This window comes from Pectinophora gossypiella, chromosome 2, assembly GCF_024362695.1.
Source record: "Pectinophora gossypiella chromosome 2, ilPecGoss1.1, whole genome shotgun sequence".
Lineage (NCBI taxonomy): Eukaryota > Metazoa > Arthropoda > Insecta > Lepidoptera > Gelechiidae > Pectinophora > Pectinophora gossypiella.
The window spans coordinates 13,193,046-13,213,698 of record NC_065405.1 but is presented as its reverse complement, the minus strand read 5'-3'; the positions used below and the strand labels follow the sequence as shown (position 1 = coordinate 13,213,698).

The following is a 20,653-nucleotide window of genomic DNA, read 5'->3' as shown; positions in this document are numbered from 1 at the left end:
ACTCATCTCCCCAGCATTATCCCGCTTTCACAGGGTCCCCTTACCTATTCTGAAGATTGGACAGGTCTGTTTTTTTTACAGAATACTGCCTGTCTGACCTTCCAACTAGTAAATGAAAAACGAGCCCAATACAGGTTAGGTCACATACCTCTGAAATACATTTTTCGGGAATGTGGGTTTCTTCACGATGCTTTTTGTTTTGTTTTGTGTGCGGCGTTTTTTGTAATAAACAATTTATATTCTACTCTATTTTTATACAAATTGTGACCTCAAGGCTGGCCTACCACGGTTTCCGGTCACGGATAGACGGACTAAACTAACACCAAATTTGGAACTCGACACAATCTTAAACTGTACCGTAGAATACACAATATTACTACGTACACTGAGAAAAATGTTTGGTTACTTATACAAAAAATAGTGACTAAGAAACTGCGTATAATAAGACGATCCAACTGCCTCAAAAGTCAACGCCCGCTCTCAACTGCTGCTAAACTTCCTTCACAATCCCATAAAAATATTGTCGTTCCATAAAAAACTTTATCTTCAATACAAGGCGTGAACTTAAGACGTGCTTCATATCAACTCGTTACGGCCCTCATTAACGCGAGCCATCATAATGAGACCTCTGCTTTCGAAACGTACAAATATAGAGAATTTCTATTCGTGTGCATGGTACTTTTTTTGAAATGGAATAAATAGTGAGTTTTAATGACAAAACTTCGGAAGGCACGTTAAGCCGTTGGTCCCGGCTGCATTAACAGTCGTTAATAACCATCAATCCGCACTGGGCCCGCGTGATGGTTTAAGGCCCGATCTCCCTATCCATCCATAGGGAAGGCCCGTGCCCCAGCAGTGGGGACGTTAATAATGATGATGAATGACAAAACAACGTTTCCATGCGACTGGAATTGTAACCGCTATACCCTGGGAAGATGTTCTAGGAGAGGGTTCCAATAGTAATGCTAAGTATTCATACCTCATATTAAAGACATCTCACAGAAACAGAAGTTATCAATAACTTTTACCTAACTGGCCTTTTAACTACAGTTGTCTTGAAATAACAGAGCTATCGAACCCTCTATTGATCAGCAGACTATTTTTGGGTTTCCTTGCGACTGATACTCTTTGCTACTTACGACAAAGAAGGGGAGAACACAAATCCCAAAAAATAAATGAGTCAATATTAAAATTGCCATGGTTACAGCGAGCTAACGCAGAACTGCCCCGTAAAATGCCAAGCACTCGATGCTCCCCAAAATGAAAATAATTCTAGAAATAGACTGGACAACTTATTCAATTGAGATACTTTTCAAACATCAAAACGGTTCATTTAATTATGTAGCGTTAGTGTGAGAAAACAAAGAAACAAAACAAACATCGTGCTCATTTTCAACAAATAAAATTCGAAAATATTGTATTACCAATTGGGGTAACCAGAGGTACCTAGCATCACAAGGTGATCAAAGTACCCACGCTTCACCGAGGTTTTTGTTACATCAACGTGATAGGTGAGTCGTATCGCCACCTGTAATGGTCGAGACAACTGATTCAATGTTTTTTTTTTTTTGCCGCAGATAGCATTAACTACTTGGCCGGACAAATGGGAAGCGCTGAAGGCTCTCACCCGGTCTGACTCAATGAAAATGCTACTATTATTAAGACAAATTAATAAACGAATTCGCAAGTCCCCGTTTGAAAAGCAATCCGGTGATATACACACCACAGTGAAAACGAAATATCATAAACAGCATATATACGTCCCACTGGTGTGGACACAGGCCTCCCCTCAATTATTCAGAAGGGGTATGGAGCATACTCCACTGCGGGTTGGTGCAGACATTTTTGATCATGTTCAAAGAAAATTGTTTCTTTTCTATAACCCAGTCATCTAATCTATTGTCGAACAAAAAATAGATCGAGTGTTGCCCCAGCCGTGGCCGTGTCTGCTATAAATGTATCAATGCCGAGTGCTTCACGTAATGTTGCAAGTTCAAGTAGAAAATCGATCGACGACGTCGGCAGTCTCCGCCGGCGCTCGGGCAACCCCGCTGACATTGGCATTCGTCAGTACAGCTGTAAGTTAGGCCGAAACAAGTTAAATAATTCATCGCATAAAGACCTCTTCATGTTAAACAAAGCAACCAGTCACAGGCACGTCTGGCATTGAGTGAACTTTCTGAACTGTCACGTTAACGATTCAATGAATCTTCAAGCCTGAGGTTTTGTTAATCATACAACTCCTGTGTACGACGAACGTGTTCGTAAATAGGCTTCCGTTTAAGGAAAATTTCACATTTTGCGAATTTTCATATTCACGTACAATTTTGATGATAACCATTTGCGTCAGACTTCAATTTTGGTGACAACTCTAAACAACGGTTACAGAATTGGTCCGTACTTTGCCATCTGTTTCAAAATTACATAATTCATAATGATGTAAAAACGTTAGGAGAGTAACACAGCCCATAATTTTTCGCCTACCAGTGCTACCGACATTTTATTTTAATCTTCGTAAACGCTCATTTATTTTTCTGCCTCGTTTTATCGTTCATAAGTATAATGTATCCTACTTTAAAAATGGAATTACATTTTATGTCTGTGTAATATACGCAGTCATTAATTTGTAAATTCGTTTTTACGGATCGAATTTAAGATTAGTTTGACAGTTCTAAAACTAGTTATATCTCTTTCTTACACAAATACTAAGTGAAGGACGGAACTATGTTAGACAATAGGGTATTTTCCAACTAGTCATCAAAACACGTAATTACTATGGAATTTGAATGAAAAAGCAACCTGTGACGTGAAAATGTCGTACTTATTATTACAGTTTTCTTTATTAAAATTAATAAATAAGTTAAAAAGAAAACAGATAACGTTTTTTGTCACCTTTAGATCTGTTTTTATATAGTAATCTGAATTTCATAATTAAACTTTGACCTAGGAAACTACCCAATTGTCACAGGCACGATACCACGCAACGAGACATGCGATTGGCAGTGAATCGGTCGGCAACGTCGCATTGATTGACATGTATGTAATCCGCGAATGCCTAGCACGTGTTAACCGCGTCGCCGCGCGGTGCACCGCTACATAATCTGCGTCGCGTGAAAATCACCTTAAACCTGTTAAACTGATCTATAAAAACTTTTCTCCGTTATTTTTTTTTGGAAGCGTTTAACGGCTCTGTCCTAGTAGCGTTTTGAGCCTTCATTTTTATCGGAACCGACAGTGATGCCGTATTTATGATGGAACTCTGCCAGTCCTATACTTACCATGGTATAAGAAAACCAGTTATGCTCACAAGTGACAACTAACATTTCAAGGTTAGCCCAGCGGACGTCATACCACACTGAGTTGCCATTTCGTAAAAAATAAAATACACGACCAATGTTTTTATTTTAATATGCAAGGAAATTATGAATAATCTTCTTTCACCCTAAGGTTGCCTGGCAGAAATTGCTGTTTAGCAATAAGGCCGCCTATTGTGCTTATGTTTTATTCGTATGTTTATGTCCTTTATATATATTCTTGTGCAATAAAGTATTATTGATTGATTGATTGATTGATTATGAACTTTTAGTAAAAAAAATACTTACAATTTAATGTTTTTATATTATGTGACAAGTAATAGTAATTAAATACATTAGTCAGTAATTCACTTAATTTTCAATAATAAAATTTACGTCCTTGGAATGTTGGAGATACCAATGGAAACACAGTGGTAACACTTACGTCATCAAAGGGCTAGCAATGGCGGCTGGTCATTAAGCATACCTTTTGTTATACCATGATACTTACTACGTACTTATTCTAAGTAGAGAACGAAACCCTACCTATTTCTTACCTATTTAAATGTCCATTCATAATAGAATAGCGTCTTTTGAGACAATACGAGGCTATGACATGTCCTTTATGCTTACAGAATAACCTTCATAGACCCAAACTCCTAAAGCCTCGGTAGGTACTTTACAAGTAGTACATAATACATATTTTAGTGAGAGACACCTTGGAAAGACAAGGTTTTAATTAGAATAAAATTTCTCTTGACACTTTTTCACGTTAAGTCAACTAGTTCTTTGTAAAGTAAAGATAAATAGAATATATTACGCTATATCTCGTAGACGGAATTGATAACATAAATCTTTTGGCCGAATGGATGGGGTAGACGTTCAATCTGAAGAGTTAAAGCTGGTTATGGACAAAGTCTACCATTGTCGTGTGTTGTACTTTAGCTTCGCCGTGCAACGTGGATCGTAGATAAACTGTCACTTCACTAGTATCTGTTGAAACTTCAAACCGCCATACAATCATACAAACTGTTAGATAGAACAGAATCGGCGTGAATATACATCACTATATTAATGAACATCACAGCATTGGCTTTTGTACTTTAACTGATCTAACTCGTACCGTGCATTAAAGCTGATATAAAACTTTATTGAAATATATAATCACTAATTATACTGAACATTTTATTACATTAAAAATATATAAACATAAAATCGCTCTAGTAATTACGCACGTAATATGTTCAGTAACAAATAACGTGAGTAACATAACATAAAATAAGTTAGATGGAAGAAATCAAAGGAGCGCAAGATAAGAATGGAAAATGCTACACCGACAATAGTGTAGTGATGATACCTCTAATAATACATATACCCTAGATACAATGAATAGGTACATATATCTCAAATAATACAGATTCTACGAATACACGAATAATACAATTTAATTATATTCCCTACAGATACTACACAAACGGGAAGCTTCCGTAACTTTAGTGGTTTTTATTAGTTTCTCTGACATAAACTGCGGGGCGCGTTCCGTTCGAGTTCGGTTTTATGTAGGCCGTAGTGTATACCCCTTACTACAGGTTGTAAGTAATTTAATTAATTAGCTTTAATATCAGCAGCATTTAGTAAAGAAAGGTTCTCAAAATTTATATTTGCACACGGGTTCACCATCACTAATTTAGGAGCCACGCTCTTGTCGGTGTAGCTTTCTCCGTGCAATTTTTGCGCAGGGGTTAAAATGTTAGAACAACAAACATTCAAGATTTTTGTTTTTAATAGCACCAACCCACGCTTAGGGAACCTCACAGAGAGAATATTAAACAAAATAGTGTAATGGTAACACATTTCCCCCGGCTTAAGTGGTGCGGTTTCAAGTCCCGTCCGAATCAAACTTCTTCGATTTATTTTTTTCTTTATTGAACATACAAGAAAAAGTCATGTCCATAATACCCATAATTCTAGTGTTACAAGACGAATTTTCAATGGAGAACCTGCATTACAGCCCCTATTGGACTTTTGAATGCGCAAGTGCGGCAACAGTACTCTCGAAAACCACGTAAACTTGTTAGTGCATTGACTGTATATGTAAGTATCTAAGGCCACGACGTAAAGGGTAATCCGGCTTTGACTCTAGGTATTTGCACCCTGTTCGTCTAAGAATAGACAATACCATGCAATGCGATATATTGCAGTCACATGTTTAACTTTGTTTGTTTTAATCTACATTTCATAAACAAAAAACAACTTTAAATACTACTGATTAAAAAAGCCAAAAAAAGTGCGAGATTTTCATGACCTTGAATACACAAGTAAGGGCACCACTTAAACACAACGATATAACGCAGTTACCCTACTTCGAATCGTTGCTTCGAACTCGTCATTCGGAGTCACTTCAACTTTACGTATACTTAGGTAAAGGTAACGACTTTAGGTCAAGTCACTGGGTTAACGATTTGGAAAAACTAGTTGAAACCTCATTAACCGGGTAAGGGGAGGTTTTTATGTCTCCTCACTATGTTCTTTTGCAGGTCGTCAAACTGTCAGAGGTTCTTGGTATTTAAATCACCATTAAATCATCTTCATGACGATCAATTTCTTGAAAGAAGTCGTTTTGGTTTAGTGCAGTTTCGAAACTAGGTTTAGATCCCTCTATACCTATGGCTACTGATTAAATATTGGTATTCGATGTTTAATTATACAGACTATAAATTGTTAGCTAATGACAGATAAAACAAAACGTGAATCGTTCTTATGTAAATCATTTGTTGAACTAAATTAGATTTTCAACAATATTCTGAAGGTTTCATTTTGATGCTCTTCTTTAACTAGTTAAATTAGTTTTGCAGCTAGGAACAGAACTCAAGAAATCATTTATTATGCAAATGACAAGACTGAGCTAATTGTTTAATAAGTACAATAACTTGGTGTACCAAAACTCGAGTTCGTAGTTGAAGCATTTCATCTTGAAAAGCAATATTGCTATTTGACATTGCGCATTTAAATGGCTTTTGAGATGAATTGCTTCAATGTGGTTTTTTAGACCTTCAGAACTACGAATTCGAGTTCTGCTAACCAATTTATATAGCTCACCGATTCATTTATATAAGCCATATAAAAATATTCTCCAGTATAAAAGGTTTCAATGAGCCGTTAAATGGAAAACAATAAATATAACAATGCCGGGACACGGGATAAAAGCTGTCGGTCCCAGTTCGTCTATAAATTGGCGACGGGATGACGGGTACATATCATTCTATATCGTCGTGTGATGGAGTAAACGGCAAATTTCTATGACTTGTTAGATTTTATTCATAGATACATAGTACCTACACATACCTATTCACCCATGACACCAATGTCGTTAGTTTTTTTTTATTATCTCTATAGTAACGTTAGTAGAAGAGGAAACATTTTGTAAACATACATACGTATATACGTAGTAAGTAAGTAAGTATTATAGTATTCATATACGTACTGTACGTTCTTACAACAAAAAATAATATAGAGATTCCAATAAGTGTTATATAATTTGACAGTCAAGCAAAATTGAATAAAATTGTCAATAATTTAGTTAGAGTCGCTTGTTAATTTTTTGAGCCAAGAGCTATGGTATTTCGGTTTACGAATCCTTAGATTACCATAATGTCTATGATGTCTATCATGTTGGAGGTAGGGTGTATCTTTCCAACCGTTCAATCCGTTTGTAGATGACATGGAACGGGCGGACTGACTCCCATTATTTCAATGGTTCAAACTCCGAATGAACCGCAAATGCGGGCAATATTTTAATCAAATATTATATTTTTGTTTCAGGTACTTACTGTCCCATCAATCATCACACTTACTACCGTATAAGTAATGTAAGTATCAACAATAAGCGTGCCTGTAGGATTCCTGCGCCTATTTCGTAAAGCTTACAATTGTAAATTACGACAAGCTGTTCGTTACGTAACTAATATAAAGCCCCAAAATATTTCTTCTTCTTCTCCGCAATGAACATCGCATTGTCGTTGTAACAATTATTATTGTAAGTGTTATGATAAAGGCCCCAAGTCTTTAATATTGTATTATACGTATTGTTTTATACGTTTATAACAAACAAAAAAAAACAAAGTTTATAAAGGAGCCGTAGCATCCCAGTTGGTAGAACGCTTGCCACTCAATTTGAGGTCAGGTTTAAACCAATGATTTTCGAATTCATGTTTGGATCATAATTGAATATTTATCATGTGCTCAGCGGTGAAGGAAAACATGGTGAGAAACCCACATTCCCGAGAAATACATTTTGGAAGTATGTGACCTAACCTAACTTTACTTATATTGGGCTGGTTTTCCCTTCGCGAGTTGGAAGGTCAGGTAGGCAGTCGCGTCTGTGAAAAACCGGGCCTGTCAAATCTTTAGGTTAGGTAAGCGGACCCCGTGGAAAACGGTATAACGCTAGGGAGATGATGATACGTTTATAACAAGCTTCAGTACATGTTATAAAATATGATATCTAAAATATTTTTTTCTACTTAGTCAGTATATCCACTTCACTGTACACGACCCGCAAACCTAACCTACTTCGTTCGAATAACAAATTTTTGCACCACAATAGGTAGTCAATATTCCAAGGAATAAAGAAAAATTGGTAGGTATGTAATCTGTCAGCCTACATATTTTGCCATAATAAAGCTTCAAGACAAAACGTTACAAATTAACCCAGAATCAATCGAGACAGCTCGTACATGTAAAGGAGGAAAAACAACAACCGCCTAACAACAGCGTTGGCACACTGCCATACATCTCCTCAAAACCGCAACGATGGATTCAGCAAAACTCCGCTCAAAACCGCAACCATCGAAGCTTTTATCCGTGTTCTTAATTAAAATGAGGGATTATAAACGTCAATGGATAAAGAACTAAGCGAGAGTTGCTCAAGTTGGAAGTTTACGTAAGCAGCGGCATAGGAATTGTCATTATGACACGAGCCGCGATGGAAACCCTCTTGATGACCTTAATGATATTGCGGGGTTGGTAGGTATTTCTTTTTATAATAACTATTATAATTATAATTACCAGTATTATCTCTTCTAGGATAGACAAAGGAAAAATCGTTCACAAGGTCTCTCTTTAGTTCTATTAATTATTGGTAGCAGTGACTTATTTTGTATACTTCTTCTTCTATCGTGTGAGTTGTGAGGTGGATTACCATCCTCATCAACCCTAGTGTCAGAGTTCTTATTGAGCCGCCTTTAGCCCCTGATATGGCTCTCGTAACGACGACTTACTTCAATCGGTATGTAGTCCCCGAGACAAACGGCTTAACGTGCCTTCCGAAGCACGGATCATCTTACTTTCGGATAATCAGGTGATCCGCCTGTAGTAATGTCCTAACCAAACTAGAGATCGTATTTTTTGTTATTATTTCCCCACCGGGATTCGAACCCGGGATCTCCAAATCGTGACGCTAAGACTCAACCACTGGACCACGGAGGCCGTTATTTTGCATGCTTATAAAAATCATAATTTATATGTATGTGAAAATGAGTTTATTTGGTTCGCTTTTCGTCTCTATTACTCTTGTGTTTTTTTGTTTGATTTATATCGGACATATACCAAAAAAAAATGTTTATCAGCAATATCGAATAAAAACTATTGCTAGAATGCAAAGTTTATCCACTTATTTATTCGCAATCACAACAGAAGATTTAAAGTTAGATTTAAAAACGAAGTACGAATTCTAAATATACCTATAGTAGTTCTATTCAGACTATTTTATAGCCAGGACTTGCATAAGATATTTTATTTAAGTATATATGCTAGTTGACACACCGAATAAAAGGACCTCACACAGAATAAGCCGCGGAGAATTACGAACCTGGTAATCCCTGGATCCATTTTGAAATTAAATAATAACCACATTGATTAAATAGTTTTAATTTCACACGATGCTACAAAACCATAGAATTAAGTACTAGCACAACCCGGAAACTTCATACAAAAAAACTCAGATACGACACGTTAACGTTATCGTACACGCGCATTTGTGTGTGTGACGTCGGGCGGGTGAGATAAACCTAGCTCAGCCGCTGGTAGGGAGCAGAGAGTTGCCGTTCAAAAAGGAGTATTATTCCTTATTCTATGGTACTAGTGTAACAGATTATTAAGCGTTGGCGACGATCCAGTTGGAGAACTTGGACACGCGCGTGTTGACGCCTGGGTAGCGGGGGAGGGCACACTGATTGCCCCACGAGCAGATGCCGACAATGACGTTATTGTGTATTAGGGGACCACCAGAGTCGCCCTGGCACTGGTCGCGACCGCCGACGTCCAGCCACCCGGAGCATAGCATGTTGTCAGTAACAGTCCAACCCAGCTCAGCATACCTCGCCTTACATGTCGCCTGGTTTATCGACCAGATCTGCACGTGACGCAGCTGCTCCGAACCCGGCCCGTTTACCTGGAAACATACATTGTATTAAAAGTTGTCGATATCGCCCTATAAATCAAGTCAAAATATGGTGTATTTCAATAGGAGGCGTTATATAAGCTGATCTTAGTTTTCATGCATATATTATTTAGGTACTTAAACGCTCAATACATAAATGACGTGCTGTCGCGTTTTACTAAGCGCAGCAGCATGCACAACAGCTTATGGTAATGTTCTTTATTGATGTGAAAATCCTTGTTTAATACTACATATTAGGTTGAAGAAGGTTTTTCCCTGTCTCCTTGGCATTTATTATAATTTATTTATATTATATTATTTATTTATATTATCGAGATCAGATCATCCATACTTAGTGACAGACATCATGTCACGAAGTATGGACGATCTGATCTTGATCGTGATCGTGAATAGTCAGTATCATCAATGAACTCGTTCAAAATGTCCTAGCATTTTTAACTTACCGCGGTTGCGCCCCATCCGATAGCATAGACAGCTTGGTTATCTGCCAAGTTGTAGTTAGCACCGGCGATACTTGCCGGCTGAACCAAGTTCGGTACATAGGTGATAGTTGGTGTCCTTAGCAAAGCGACATCATTATCAATGGTATTAGGGTTGTAGTTGGGATGGATGATTATGGAGTTCACGGTGTAGACATAGCCTCCGCTATTGGCCCACGAGGAGCCAAGACGGATACGCCATTGGGAGGAGGAGCCACCGCTGTAAAAGGTAAAAGAAAACGAAGGTAGATAATAACGAGCTGATATTTAGAAGCCAATAAGACACTGATACTCGAATTAGTTTATAGAAAATTTATAGTGGATATGATAACGTATTGTCATGTGTTATGAGCTTTGTGACACTTATAATACTGTAGATAATAGCGGTGACCGGGTGAGAACCTTCACCGCTCCCCATTTGTCCGTCCAAGTAGTTAATGCCATTTGCGGCAAATCTACAATAAGTCACGACAAAAAAAAGGATAATAGCGGTGACTTACTTTTGTTTTAAGAAGAGAAGTAAAGCCACTAAGGATTATGTCGACTCCGATGGATTCGACAACAATTATTACCTATCACGATGCAGTTCTCCGCTAATAATATATTGATATTAAAGTGGCTGCAAGATGCCTACTGGTTACTTGTGGCTTTGCTATAACCTGGGATCATGGGTATACATTTTAAGTGTCACCCATCACACAAAACACAATATGTACTTTGTGTTTATATAATTATTATGAAAGTTTCACAACGCATCAGCGTTTTTGCACAATGTCGAGGAATGTAAATGAATAAATAATGAAATATTTTGTAAATTGGACATTCTAAACATAATAAAAGGTCGCCAACAGTAGTTGTAAGTTAGTTAGGTCACCTATTGTACGGTTTATATTTCTCTTTTGTTTTCTATTTTTATATTTCTTCTCATCGTGTGGGTTGTCAGGCGGATTACCAGCCTCATCAACCCTGGTGTCAGGATTATGATTGAGCCGCCAAAGGCCCTGACATGGCTCATGTAACGATTACTCACTTACATCAGTAAATAGTAACCGGGACCAACGGTTTAACGTGCCTTCCGAAGCACGGAATAGAGCATTGCATTGTGTGTGCAATAAAGCATTTGTTATGCTACAGTTAGTGTATTTAATAATAAATAGTATTATAATTACTAGTAGCAATGTGCTGCAGACATGACAGTTCTGGTATTGAGGAGTGAGCCGCCGCAAGATTGGCTATATGTCCCGATGTTCCATGAGTACAGCATAGATGACGCATAAGGGTACGATGATATGGTTGTCAATGCTCCTCCTACGATCCTTTGAGGGATGTAGGGACCGGCTGCAAGAAAAAATCACTATAAGCACAGATCTCGTCATATCTAACCTACTTGACCATTTTACCCTCCTGAGGCCAAGATTTTCAGATACAATAGTTATACAATGGAGGTTTGGATTTTAAAAGGGCATTCGGTCCTACGACTATAAATAATATTATAGAAATTATTGTAGAAATAGGAGCGATTTCTTAAGAGTGTTTGTACTTTCAGAAATAAACGAATTTTATTTATATTTATTTAAGAGTCAGCGCAGCTGCAGATCAAGAGTGCGATATACTTATATGTATATATTTTGTCGCTGATGTCGCGAACTGACTTATCTGCAATTCTTGGCGAATCAATGTCAATAAGACACAAATCACTAGTGAAAAAAAAACTGATACGTCAGTTAGCAAAGTCAGCCACGATATTATAACATTAAAAAATGTTTTTTTTATATTCTTATAAAATGCAATCCAAACGACTTCACCTAGATCAGGGTAATAGTTTCCGTATATCCATGATCTTTATCTTATCGCTTCGATTAATGTATACAATTTTAACAATCTAGTATTTTACTACACAGTCAATTACTCCTCAATTGCAAACATGTTTAAAATAAAGTAAGTAATTATATTATTTTTAAAACATACCTGAAACAGCCCCTAGGGAGATAAGTAGAAAACCGAACCGGACAAACATTTTCCCTTCACTGAAGTGCAATTTGTTATTGACTAACTTATATTGACTATCTCAAAGACGTATTTGTCTATTGCACTTATTAATCAATAGATAAAAAAGATAACATTGAACTTAAAGTAGAATTAGTTAGAAATTATATAAGTGGTATTCATTACGTATTCTAATGCACTTGAAAATGATGATTGATTTATGTGATATCTAGAAGAATATTTAGTTACCTATAGGTATGCAAATGTATTTTTCTCAAGGGTAGGTACCTATTTGCTAATTTAATTTGAATGAAAATCAAATGTATATTGGATAACAAGCAAATAACTTAAAGACTAACGCTTATGCGCGCACTTAATGATAACTACGCTACGCGTCGCGCTTAAGAACTCAATTATGCAAAGCTGGCTGGCGTCGTCTGTTATTTAACTATTCACTCTAGTGTTGACATTGAATTTAGCTATCCGACTCGCATATCGTCAGAGAAAGTTAAATTCACCTAAAATAATAACGATATATCCAGCAAGGCCTTGGAATATCGCTAACAGATCCAGGATGTTTAAAAGAAAGGCCAAGTCAAAAGTACTTTAAACAGGCGAGAATGGGGGAAGTTTTTGATGAGAGTGGAAGACTGGGAAACCGAAATTGGTTTGTCAGGATCGTAGTAAGTGGAATTCCGTAGTTTCTGCCTACTCCAACGGGAAATACGCGTGATCTTATGTACCTATAACCAGCAGAAAAAAAAACGGTTTTTTATTCTGTTCTTTATGCCTATTATAACGAAATAAGTTTTCGACAAATCATTGGCTACTAAGAGTGTCATACAAAAGAATCATGTATATTTTTTCCATAATACTAATTCTTATAAAACAAAATCTTGCAATAATTACAGAATGACCCCACGAATTGAAAATTATCACAAAACACCTGAGAATGCTCTCTAGTGTCTATTAGTCAGTGATAGGTAACTTTAATAACTTACTTATCATTACTGAAGTTTTGATTAGTATTATCTCCTTATCGGACTACTGACTGCTGGTAGGCAAATTAATTACAACACTTTGTACCTACCTGATATTTCATTAGTACAAAACTGTGATGCAAAAAGGGGCCTCCCCGATTATGCACTAGTGTTCCACCGCAATACCATTAAGTTCAAGGAAATTTACTACCATACTTACACATCGGCTATAATTACGTGCAAAATAAAGAATAATACTGCGGTATAACAATGTATTGCGTATAAAAGTAAAAGTAAAAATGATTTAAAATAAATAAATAAAGTAAAATTAACATAGGTTAATAGCGGCCCTTGCACTAGGGTTTTCCCTGTATCGCAGTAGCTCTATTTTGTCACTCTCCACCCCGTACCAATTCGTAACGGGCGCCAAGCAAGATTTAAGTAGGCACCTACCTCCCACGCTCTTGGTCTTGTAGTAGAAGACTAAATTCAGTAGAAGAAGAAAGAGTAAAGGAAAAAGGTCGCATGTGACCACAATTTGATCCAATATTCGCGATTTTTACCGAACCTCATTGACAGATAATGAATTTAGACAATGATGGCGATACCTAATATACTTCCATCGAAATAATCCCATCCGTCGAAGAAATGCTGACTGGATGAAATATGATCCAATTTATTAGGTGGACTCCTTTGTATTCCGGACTCGTAGTGCTCGGTCTACAAGTTTTCCTTGATCAGAACTCGTCTATGCGCATACCGGAATCAGGTTACTCTTTGTTTATACTAAGAGCTGTTTCACATAGTGACCCGTTTAACAGGTCCGTTTTAACCGAATATTTTTTTATTAGATACAGTATACAGACACAATACAGTATTTTTGATACCTGTAAAACCGACCATTATGTGAGAGAGCTTAAGATAAACTGTCATAAGAGTTAATTCGGATGTGTCTGCGGTGCACTGTAAGTACAATATTGTAAAAAAATCAAATTCAAAATTCAAAAATATCTTTATTCAGTAGGTAACATAGTTACACTTTGAATCGTCAATTTTTACATAACGAAGGTCTCATTCGCCTAAAACTACTGCAGCTTCTCAAAACCTGTATAGCCGGGGAAAAGAAGTTGCAAGAAAAACCTCGGCACAGGGCCCTAGACGTTCTTAAAAAAATAAATAAACATAAAACCACAGCGGCATACATGCCTCGCTTGCCTAAAGTGCGCGGGAAGACACCCTCGGCATCATGCGCTGAATGATGTCATCCGCCGTGCACTGGTTTCGATCGACGTGCCATGCAAATTGGAACCGCCCCGGGTCTAAGCCGTACAGACGGTAAGAGGCCCGATGGGCTCACGCTCATACCCTGGGAGAGGGGGCGCGCTTTATTGTGGGACGCCACCTGTGCTTGCACGTTTGCAGCAACGCACCTGCCTCGTACTACTCGAACCGCAGGGGCAGCTGCCGAGTGGGCCGCTAGCCAAAAGCTGGCGAAATACGGGGACTTAACGCGGACCCACGATTTTGTCCCTTTTGCCGTCGAGACTTCGGGTGTGTGGTGCTCGGCGGCCAAGGATTTTATTCGTGTTTTGGGGAGGCGCTTGAGGGACCGCGGTAGTGACCCCCGCGCCAGCTCGTTCCTGGTTCAACAGGTTTCCTTGGCAATAGTGCGCGGTAACGCGGCCATTATAATGGGCACTTTTGAACCGGGTACGAGACGGGGCGGTATTTTAGACTGACTAGTGTTTGTGTAATAATTTGAAATATTTTAATTATTCGTAATTTTAAGTGACAAATTGTATAAATTAATGATAAAATGAATAAAATATAATCAAAGTTAAAAAAAAACATAAAATATTGTTATACAATTGAGTAATTTAGCTGCCTAATATCAGTTCTCAGACAGTTTATCCCAGGCATTCATATCTTCTAAATAATCACTAACTTTATAATAACCTTTATTGTAAAGTTTCTATTTAACTACTGTCTTAAAACAGTTGAAAAGCAATACCTATAATTGAACGGACCTTTGCCAATTTCACAGTTATACACATAGTGCATAATTAGCAGCTTGTAAATAGCAAACATGAGTACATGGATGCACTTGTCCTTAATCTACTTTTTCTGTTATCATGCTTCCAATAGTAGAAATTGTCTTTAAGATAAGGATCAATAGATGTCACGGGCTCGACAAACATGTTTGTGATAATACAGCGTAATCATTATCTGAAAATAATTTGATCATATGACTCCCAGTCATTGACCCCCTTCCAAATCGATGCACCAAAAGATTAGATAAACAAAACTAGTACTTATGCAGTTATGAAAACTCTAATGAAACAGCACTATCCGTCTGTCTCAAGTGGAAACACAAAAAAAATATTGTCTCATCGTTTAATTAATGAGAACCTCTGAGAATAGTAATTTGAGGACCGCTGGACTACCTACGCAATTTTATGATAATTAGACTCACATTTTTATTTTAGTGCACTATCACGTTGGTCTATCGATCAAGGTGTAGGTAATTAAAACACATAATAGCGAGTTTTTACCGCATTATTATTGGGAGTCTCATATCCCTGATAATAACGAGGTAAAAACCAGGTATTATGAGTTTTAATTTTGATAATAACCGCGTAAACCTCAAGGTGTAGATACTTAGATCATCTTGCGAAAGTTGTACCTACCTCTGACCGCCCCGATTGTGATAAAGTTGTGCGCTTACATTATATTTTGTAGTTTTAGTGCAGTTCTTCAGAAAAACTTTACATACATACATAAACTCACGCCTATTTCCCACCGGGGTAAGCAGAGACTATAAAATTCCATTTGCTTCGATCCTGACACACTTCTCTTACTTCCTTCACATTCATCAATCAATCGCTTTAGAAAAACTTTAAACTACTACAAAAGCTATGTCATCCAACTATCTAGACAACTTGCAGCCAGTTAACAATTAATTTAACAATTTGCAGCCAGATTTGATACAAAGATAGATCTTTCAACAAGTTGTCTTCTGGTCACTTCTGCTCTGTCACCCATTATGTATTAATTGGATGCATTTACACAGTTGGCTTGACCCTTATAGACGGAGATGCGGCTCACCACCTATCGCATTGGTATAACAGAAAGCTTAATGAGGCGTTGTTGTGTTTTTTTTTTTCTGTAATTTAAGTTTGTAAATGTGGCGTCCAATATGGAAATCAATATTTTCTTTCTTTCTTTTCTTTTACTTAGTACATCTGCCAGGTGCCTCTGACTACCCTGGGAAAGTCATCGTGACCTTATGTGTGGCGTTTTTGCCATATTCCGATTTTTTTGTAGATAATTTACCAAATCACTGGCATTATTGAATACATTTCTGTTAGAAATAAGTTGTGCCTTTTGCCTCTTCTTTTTGTTGTCATACTGTGTTTCTGTGTACAATAAATTCATGAGTAAATCAATAAATGTATAGGTTAGTTAATAGAATCCGAGGAGGCTACTAAATTCTGACGCCTACAGATGATAATAGAAGGTGCAATGAGCATCTCTTTCGCCTCACGTTAAGCCGAACCTAATTTTGTTAGTTTAGAAGCTAGGAGCTCACTTAATCAAATTTTAATCTGATTCGCGCTGTGCACACTTCATAGTTCACTAGTTTCATTAACTTTATGAGCGTTCAGGTAATTTCACTAACTACATGCCGACGTATTAATACTTGCGTAGGTTCAACGCATACAGTCCTATATTTTGACAAACTTTATTTACTTATTTACGTACGTAAACAGCCTATATACGTCCCACTGCTGGGCACAGGCCTCCCCTCAATCAACCGGAGGGGGTATGCAGCATACTCCACCACGCTGCTCCAATGCGGGTTGGTGGAGGTGTTTTTTACGGCTAATAGCCGGGATCGACGGCTTAACGTGCCCTCCGAAGAACGGAATCATCTTACTTTTTCGGACAATCAGGTGATTCAAGCCTGAAAAGTCCTTACCAAACAAAGGACAGTCTCACAAAGTGATTTCGACAATGACCCCATCGGGAATCGAACCCGGACCTCCAGATCGTGAGCCTTACGCTCTAACCACTAGACCACGGAGGCTGTTATTTACTTATTTATTATGTATAAAATTATTCCACGTTTGAACGCATTTCTGCCGGATGGTGTGTGTTTTTTCTACATACAAAATGTCCTGTATAGATCACACGGAAGTGGAAAATGGCTGTCTTAATAATCTAAAACTAGTGTCATCAATTGTGTAGTAGATACAGCACTAAAAATCCGAATGAAAGGAAGAAAATCTCAAAAATAAAAATATACAACTAGGGAATGCAATCCCGATTTCGCAGGATCCCGATCTCGCGAGATCTTTTCTAATCCCGAAGGATCAATCTCGAAGCATAATATGACGAGATGCCGTTCAAGATTGACGGGTATGGGTGGGAGTGGTTTTTTTAGGTAGCTTTGTTTTTACGTAGATACTTTCAAAATCACCCGTAACTACTTTCTAATCTTCTTGAGTTATACTTTTCGTTTTGATTATGCTGATTTCGGAAGAAAATTTAATTATTTATTTGTATTTATTTATTTATTTCCATAATTCTTAAACAATATCTTTACAGGTATACCCAATGCGATATCGATACATAAATGCGATTAAATATTTTATAAAACAAAGTATGAACACACACACAACATAACATCTAGTACCCATTTAGTTAGTATATTGAAGAATAAAGGATTCTTTTCTTTCAAAAAATATTTTGTTTCAATTAACCTCACTATCACAAAGAAGCAGTTTTCATTGTTGTCAGCAATCCTAACTTAATTTTTTTTAAGATCTAAACGAGATCCCGAAAATTTCGGGATTACGCGGGTATATTTCCAATCCCGCGGGAATTCGAATTTGCGATCTCGAGTCGGGGTTGCATTCCCTATATACAACCCTCAATATGTTTATAACTATTTTCAAATTTACATACATATAAAAACTCACGTCTATTTCCCAACGAGTAGGCAGACACAAAAAATAAATCACAAATCTAATCAAATTTCTTTTAGATAATTAGGATAGCTATCATCCACTTCTGTTTGATCCATTGTTTCACACGTTTATGTAAGTAGAAATAAGTACAACATTAATATCAGAAAATCAGAGGAAGTAATTTGCGATCCTGATGACCCGATCACTGCTTAATAGGCGGTTAATCTTTTACGGAAAGTGTTCTTGGCGATAATTTCCCTCAGTGGGCTAATTGACAGTTGTAACAAAATATTAAATATGTCGGATATGGTAGTTTATCATTTAACTTTATTTTTAAATATTTTATTTTTACAAGATAAGAAAACGACTTTTTTATCCGTGTATTACAAGACTCGAAACACGGGCGGCCATGATTGAGCTTCGTGTGACGTCATAATATATCACAAAATAAACACGCGTAGTTTGACAGTTACTTTGTTTATTGAACTGTGACGTCTCCGGGCAAAATGTCACGTGACCAACCGTTTTTGGCCCAAATTTTAAATTAAGTAAAAAAATATTTAAAAAATATATATTTTAAGAGGTATAAAATAAGCATTTGAAATTCTTTAAATACATATCCGAAAACTGTCAAGTAGACAATTGAGCTATGACTCACTCACTAACACATTTCTCACTTTAATTACGGCAGATTGTTCTAAAGTGGTGTCCATTATATTTCTCCATTTAAATTTTTTCTTCGTATTTTCTTCATAGGTATATAGCACCTAAAGATAATACCTACAAAGATTATTTACACTTAAGCTATTGCACACTATATTTTTTTACAATCTTAGCTTGCCTGAGTCAGTGTTTATTTTATAATAGGGATGATAGTGTTTACAAAAGAAATATAACATATGAATGTCACATAATCTTAAGTGCATTATTTCTACTGATAATGATATTTATTGTCTTAGAAAACGTACTTTCTAGAACCAGTGTTATATTGCAACTCAACGACGACCGTATTATTTTACTTTGTACAAGTGAAGTGTTTTTATATTACGTCGTGTCGCTATGGAAGCAAATGACGATAAAAAGAAGGAATTCCAAACACTATTAGCTAAAGGTGAGTTTACAGTAACAATCGGTTATGAAAGAGTTATAGATGTTCTTCTCTTAGGTATTTATCAAATAAAATAATAATACAGTGCTTAAATTTCACGTTGCTAGTCCAAAGCGGTAAAGTACCTATCTTTTGTTCTTCTATGAGTAACAGCAAACAAGCTTCGGTAAAACATCAACCATTTTATGCTCAAACTTAACATAAAATTGGTATGGTTTTCATTAAATTAGTTCGTATAATCACCGACATAGCTCGGAGAATTGCAAAGCAGAAGTGGCAGTGGGCAGGACACATAGCGAGGAGAACCGATGGCCACTGGGGCGGAAAGGTTCTAGAATGGCGACCACGTGTCGGACGACGCTCAGTGGGTAGGCCCGCTACAAGGTGGACCGACGATCTGGTGAAGGTCGTGGGAAGCCGCTGGATGCGGGCAGCGCAGAACCGATCATCGTGGAGATCCTTAGAGGAGGCATATGCCCAGCAGTGGGCGTCGTACGGCTGATGATGATGATGTGAGTTCGTATAATAATTACCTACGATTTGTTTTTCGATAGAACGTTTATTGCAACGTCAAGGATAACGCTCATTAAAATCCTTCCGTATCGGACGTGCTGTCAGAATTTTCAATTTTATTATAGAATTATAAACACTATTGCAGAACTGCTAAGAGTGCTTTTGTTATTAATTTGAAAAAATCTGTGACATTTCGCGCCGATTCTTTTGATGACGTTATTAGAATGTCTCAAATTAACAAAAGAAAAACGAATTCGTCTGTTCTGTGAAAGTGACTATAATTCCATGAATAAAAAGTTCTGATAGCGTTCTATTTATTATGCGTTCTCAGCATTAATGTCCGTATAATCTGTAAATATTACTCCACCCTTATTGTCAAGAACCATGTAAGTTCTTTCTTTCTCACTACCATCCCATCGTTTCAGAAACTTGCGTAAGTAAAATTTATATGGAATCGACCTCAACTTTTAACATTGTATGAAGACATAAAAGAAAAACGTAATGCAGGAAATTGCACCTTACGTCTTGTTCGAAAAAGATCATATTTCCTAAGGAAAATATAGGAAAATTTCTTTGTAAAGACGCCTGAAGGTTTCAAAGAAGACGGGTAGAAAGACAATAATAAAATGTTTGAACTTCGAATATGAAATTCGTGTATAATATTATTTCTGTCATTTCCCTTGTTACGATCGTAATAATATTGGCACAATTTGGTGAAATTATATTGCTATTAGACGTATATAATATCGAGTAAAAAAGAAACAAAAAAAATACACTTTAATGTGCATAATATTTTTCTATCATTTCGGTACTAATCCTGATTCAACATTATCCAACTTTCTGGTTTCTGTTCAAATGATTTCA

At 36.9% G+C, this 20,653-nt stretch overlaps 2 protein-coding genes across 3 annotated transcripts in view; one reads left to right on the top strand and one right to left on the bottom strand.

Moving 5' to 3' along the window:
* The window catches only part of LOC126378067 (solute carrier family 12 member 6), a 292,605-nt gene that overhangs the window by 13,860 nt on the left and 258,092 nt on the right, over positions 1 to 20,653 (top strand). Inside the window, exon 1 of one of the 2 annotated variants that reach the window (XM_050026227.1) lies at positions 19,174 to 19,279. The exons of the other annotated variant lie outside the window; for it this stretch is intronic. Within the exon in view, the coding sequence (XP_049882184.1) occupies positions 19,228 to 19,279 (52 nt within the window). The 5' untranslated portion in view covers positions 19,174 to 19,227. Of the gene's footprint in view, positions 1 to 19,173; positions 19,280 to 20,653 lie in introns of those variants that run through there. 2 annotated transcript variants of the gene reach the window in all.
* On the bottom strand, positions 9,235 to 12,265 carry LOC126378845 (trypsin CFT-1-like). The gene is made up of 4 exons (XM_050027291.1): positions 12,201 to 12,265; positions 11,402 to 11,570; positions 10,197 to 10,452; positions 9,235 to 9,744 (listed from the first exon to the last, which is right to left on the bottom strand). The coding sequence occupies exons 1-4, from the start codon at positions 12,247 to 12,249 to the stop codon at positions 9,448 to 9,450; spliced, it is 771 nt and encodes a 256-aa protein (XP_049883248.1). The 5' UTR covers positions 12,250 to 12,265; the 3' UTR covers positions 9,235 to 9,447.